Source organism: Sinocyclocheilus anshuiensis, unplaced genomic scaffold (genome assembly GCF_001515605.1).
Source record: "Sinocyclocheilus anshuiensis isolate Anshui unplaced genomic scaffold, SAMN03320099.WGS_v1.1 scaffold4015, whole genome shotgun sequence".
Taxonomy (NCBI): Eukaryota; Metazoa; Chordata; class Actinopteri; order Cypriniformes; family Cyprinidae; genus Sinocyclocheilus; species Sinocyclocheilus anshuiensis.
Window position 1 is genome coordinate 55,981 of NW_015557048.1, and position 3,857 is coordinate 59,837.

The 3,857-nt window shown below is 39.9% G+C and overlaps 1 protein-coding gene across 1 annotated transcript in view; it reads right to left on the reverse strand.

The window, feature by feature from the left end:
• Positions 1 to 3,626, reverse strand: part of LOC107676347 (uncharacterized) — a 10,579-nt gene extending 6,953 nt beyond the window's left edge. The window contains exon 1 of the mRNA XM_016470870.1: positions 3,410 to 3,626. Within this exon, the coding sequence (XP_016326356.1) occupies positions 3,410 to 3,626 (217 nt within the window). The remainder of the gene's footprint in view (positions 1 to 3,409) is intronic.
• Between the last annotated feature and the right edge of the window lie 231 nt (positions 3,627 to 3,857).

The window sequence follows — 3,857 nt, forward strand, 5'->3', positions numbered from 1 at the left end:
CTACTATTAAGTGAGTATAATTACTGATTATATATTATTGTAATAATTTAAAAGATCAGTTTAGTTTAGAAGTATCGGTATCGATATCGACGATACTGGGCTTGAAAATATCGGTATCGGATCGAAAATAAAATAAGAGGTATCGCCCATCCCTATTCAGTAGGCTGGGCGATCTCTGAGAACCCATGAATCAGCGAGATCGAACCAGTGAAACAACGTCTATGGTTTTAGTAGATATAGCTGCAGCCCGTACTGGGCTCTGGAGTAATAGCCGGTTAAAGGGAGATATTTGGGGGGCGATAGCTCCGTTCGAGGGGGGTCCCGGAACTCGTGGCCGGTGAAGTTCGGACAGGGCCGAGTTTGAAGCTCCGGGTCCTCCCTCTAACCGAGATATAAGCGGGAATTCCCCGCGATCTGAACGCTTTTCTGCATCGCTTTGTTCTATGTTCTGTGTTACAGGGGGGCTCGAGATTCGCAGGGTGGGAGGGGGCAGTGACGCTGGGTGCAACTAAAAAGGTCCCGTTGTCTATGGGCTTACATTTCTGCCATAATTCTGCGCGCGAAAGATCATATTTTGAGCGCACAAAAGTGCATTTTGCACGCGCGCGATCAAATAAATTGTCAAAGACTTTATATAGGGACTTTGATAGTGTTCAAAACATTGAACAAACGTCTCTTCCACCATGTATTTTCTCTCTTCCTCTGTCGGTAATTCAGGGAGTCTTGTGATTGGTTGTCAAGCCAGCCAATCAGAATTTAGCAGCCTCGGTCTCTGATTGGCTGGAATTAAGGCATATTGCAATGCTGGGTTGTGTTGAGCACGCGAGCGTCCGGCGAGTTTCGGTTCGGGCAGTTACGGGCTCAGCAACCTTCTTCTTCTTCTTATATCTTTCCGGCAGTGTAGACGCTACTGGGCGTATTACTGCCCTCCACAGGTCAAAGTTTGAACTAAATTCTTATATACAGTCCTGTATTATGCAAGAACTGAAGAACTACCTCAGAGATCAGTTTATGTTTATCACTGTGTCCAAACAAAGTAGTAACAGAAAACACTTTAACTCCAAATTCTGCCAATTTATCAAAAAGTGCTTTTCTTTCTCCATTATACTTCCTACATTCCAAGAAAACATGCCCTACTGTTTCCATATTCCCACATTCACATAATCCAGAAATATGCTTTCCTACAATATACAAAAAGTAATTTAACCCACAATGCCCCAACCTCAATCTACATAGTTTAACGGAGTCCTTACGAGATGGACAAGTACAAAAACATCTTTTCTTAACTTTAGGTTGAATAGACAAATAATGTCTACCCTTGACTTCCTTTTCAAGTAACAGAAAACAATTTTAACTCCAAATTCTGCCAATTTAACAAAAAGTGCTTTTCTTTCTGCATTATACGTCCTACATTCCAAGAAAACATGCCCTACTGTTTCCATATTCCCACATTCACATAATCCAGAAATATGCTTTCCTACAATATACAAAAAGTAATTTAACCCACAATGCCCCAACCTCAATCTACATAGTTTAACGGAGTCCTTACGAGATGGACAAGTACAAAAACATCTTTTCTTAACTTTAGGTTGAATAGACAAATAATGTCTACCCTTGACTTCCTTTTCCCATCCTCTCTGCCATTCTTTTATTAAGCCCTCTTTAACTCTTTCCCTCAGTTCCACCCTCCCCAAGGATACATGGATATCTATTTCTCTACCTAAGCTCTCCTTCGCTATATAATCTGCCTGCTCATTCCCTGTCACCCCAGCATGCCCAGGCACCCAACAAAAAGTGATATTGCAAGCAAACCCAACTCTAAAAAACACACTCAAGATGTCATTTACAATATCAGATCGAACTTTAGATTTTCCTGCTCTTAAAGTTTCCAGGGCTGCTGCAGAATCAGAACAGATAACAACTTCTTTCGGTCTGACTTCTTCAATCCACCATAAAGCCCATAAAATTGCCATTAACTCAGCAGTAAGAACAGAGCTTCCATTCGAAATACGTCGACCAATTTTCAACCCTAGTTTCTCCACATACATCACAAACCCAGCTCTCCCATTAATTGGATCTCTAGACCCATCTGTAAAAATTATTATACTACTCTGATTAATTGAATTAAGATATACCACTATTCTTGGTATCACCTCCATCTTATCTTTTTCCTGAAGAAAAGCAAACTCAACTTTCAACTCAGGCATCACCCAATATGGCATAGGTAACCATCCTATGTGCTCTGCAATACCTCCCTGTTCCAATTCCATCTTCCTAGCCCACTGATTTACATTAACAAAAAAATTATAATATTTCCTACTTCCAACAAACTCTTGCAACAAACACCTTGCTGGATATGTATAATTACATCCTCTAAGTTTTACCCAGTACTGTAGTCCTAATTTAATACGCCTTAACCATAAGGGCATTTCTCCCATTTCAATAAGCAAGGCTGAAACTGGGGAAGTTCTGAAGGCCCCACAACAAATCCTCAAAGCCCTTGTTTGCACTACATCCAACCTATCCAAAACAGTTTTAGAAGCAGACCCATATACAAAGGACCCATAATCAATAATGGACCTGATCATGGCCTGATAAATTAATAATAACGTCTCCCTATTGGCCCCCCATTCACATCCAGCTAGACTTCTCATAACATTCAAAACTTTTTCACACCTCTCCACAATCTTACCTACATGTACAGCCCAAGTCATACGTTCTTCAAACCAAACACCCAAAAATTTAAAAGCCTTTACCTTCTCCAATGGAGACCCATACAAATACAGCCCTATATTAGGTAACTTTCTTTTAAAACCTAATATCATATATTTTGTCTTAGATTGCGAAATTTTAAATCCCCATGTATTCCCCCATTCCTCCACCAACACTAACATTCTTTGAATCTGCTTTAAAACAAACCCTACATTACGCCCTCTTTTCCAAATGGCCCCATCATCTGCAAATAAAGAAAGCCCAAATCCTCTCTCCATTTTACCAAAGATATCATCAATCATTATATTAAATAACACTGGACTGATAACACTTCCCTGTGGGGTTCCATTCTCTATATCCACAATTTTTGAACTAACACTACCAACCTTTACTTGAATTGTTCTTTTAATTAAAAAATCCTTTATCCAATTAAACATTCTTCCCCTAACTCCTAAATCAAAAATTTTAACCATTAATCCCTCCTTCCACAAAGAATCATATGCTTTCTCAATATCCAGGAAAACCCTATCTACCTCTTCCTTATTGCTAAATGCCCTTTTAATATCCTGATCCAACACTGCAACTGATTCCATTGTAGACCTTCCATTCCTGAAACCATTCTGAACATCAACAAAAAGTCCTTTAGTTTCTAAAAAATATACTAACCTATTTGTTACCATCCTCTCCATAATCTTACAAAGCACTGCCGTGAGCGCTATTGGACGATACGAGCCCGGATCAGATGCCTCTTTACCTGGCTTTAAAATTGGGATCACAACTGCATGTTTCCATTCCTTGGGCAAATTACCCTCTTCCCACACTGTATTAAACAAATCTAATATTTCACCAAGTACAATATCATCCAGATGTTTAATTAACTCATAACGCTCAGCAACCTCATATGGCACGATCATCTTGACTGTGATGTCCGGTTCACGAACGAATCGTTGAACCGGTTCTTTTTAGTGAACCGGTCGAACCAGTTCACCAAATCGGACTGAATCGTTCAAAACAGTTCGCATCTCGAGTCAGCACTGATCCACAATTTTCTAAAGTTTCTCACTTTCAGACATGCCTTACAGTCCCTACGACTCGAAGTAAACCAATATACCGGCGTATATGTTACTCCTACTGAGAACCGATGA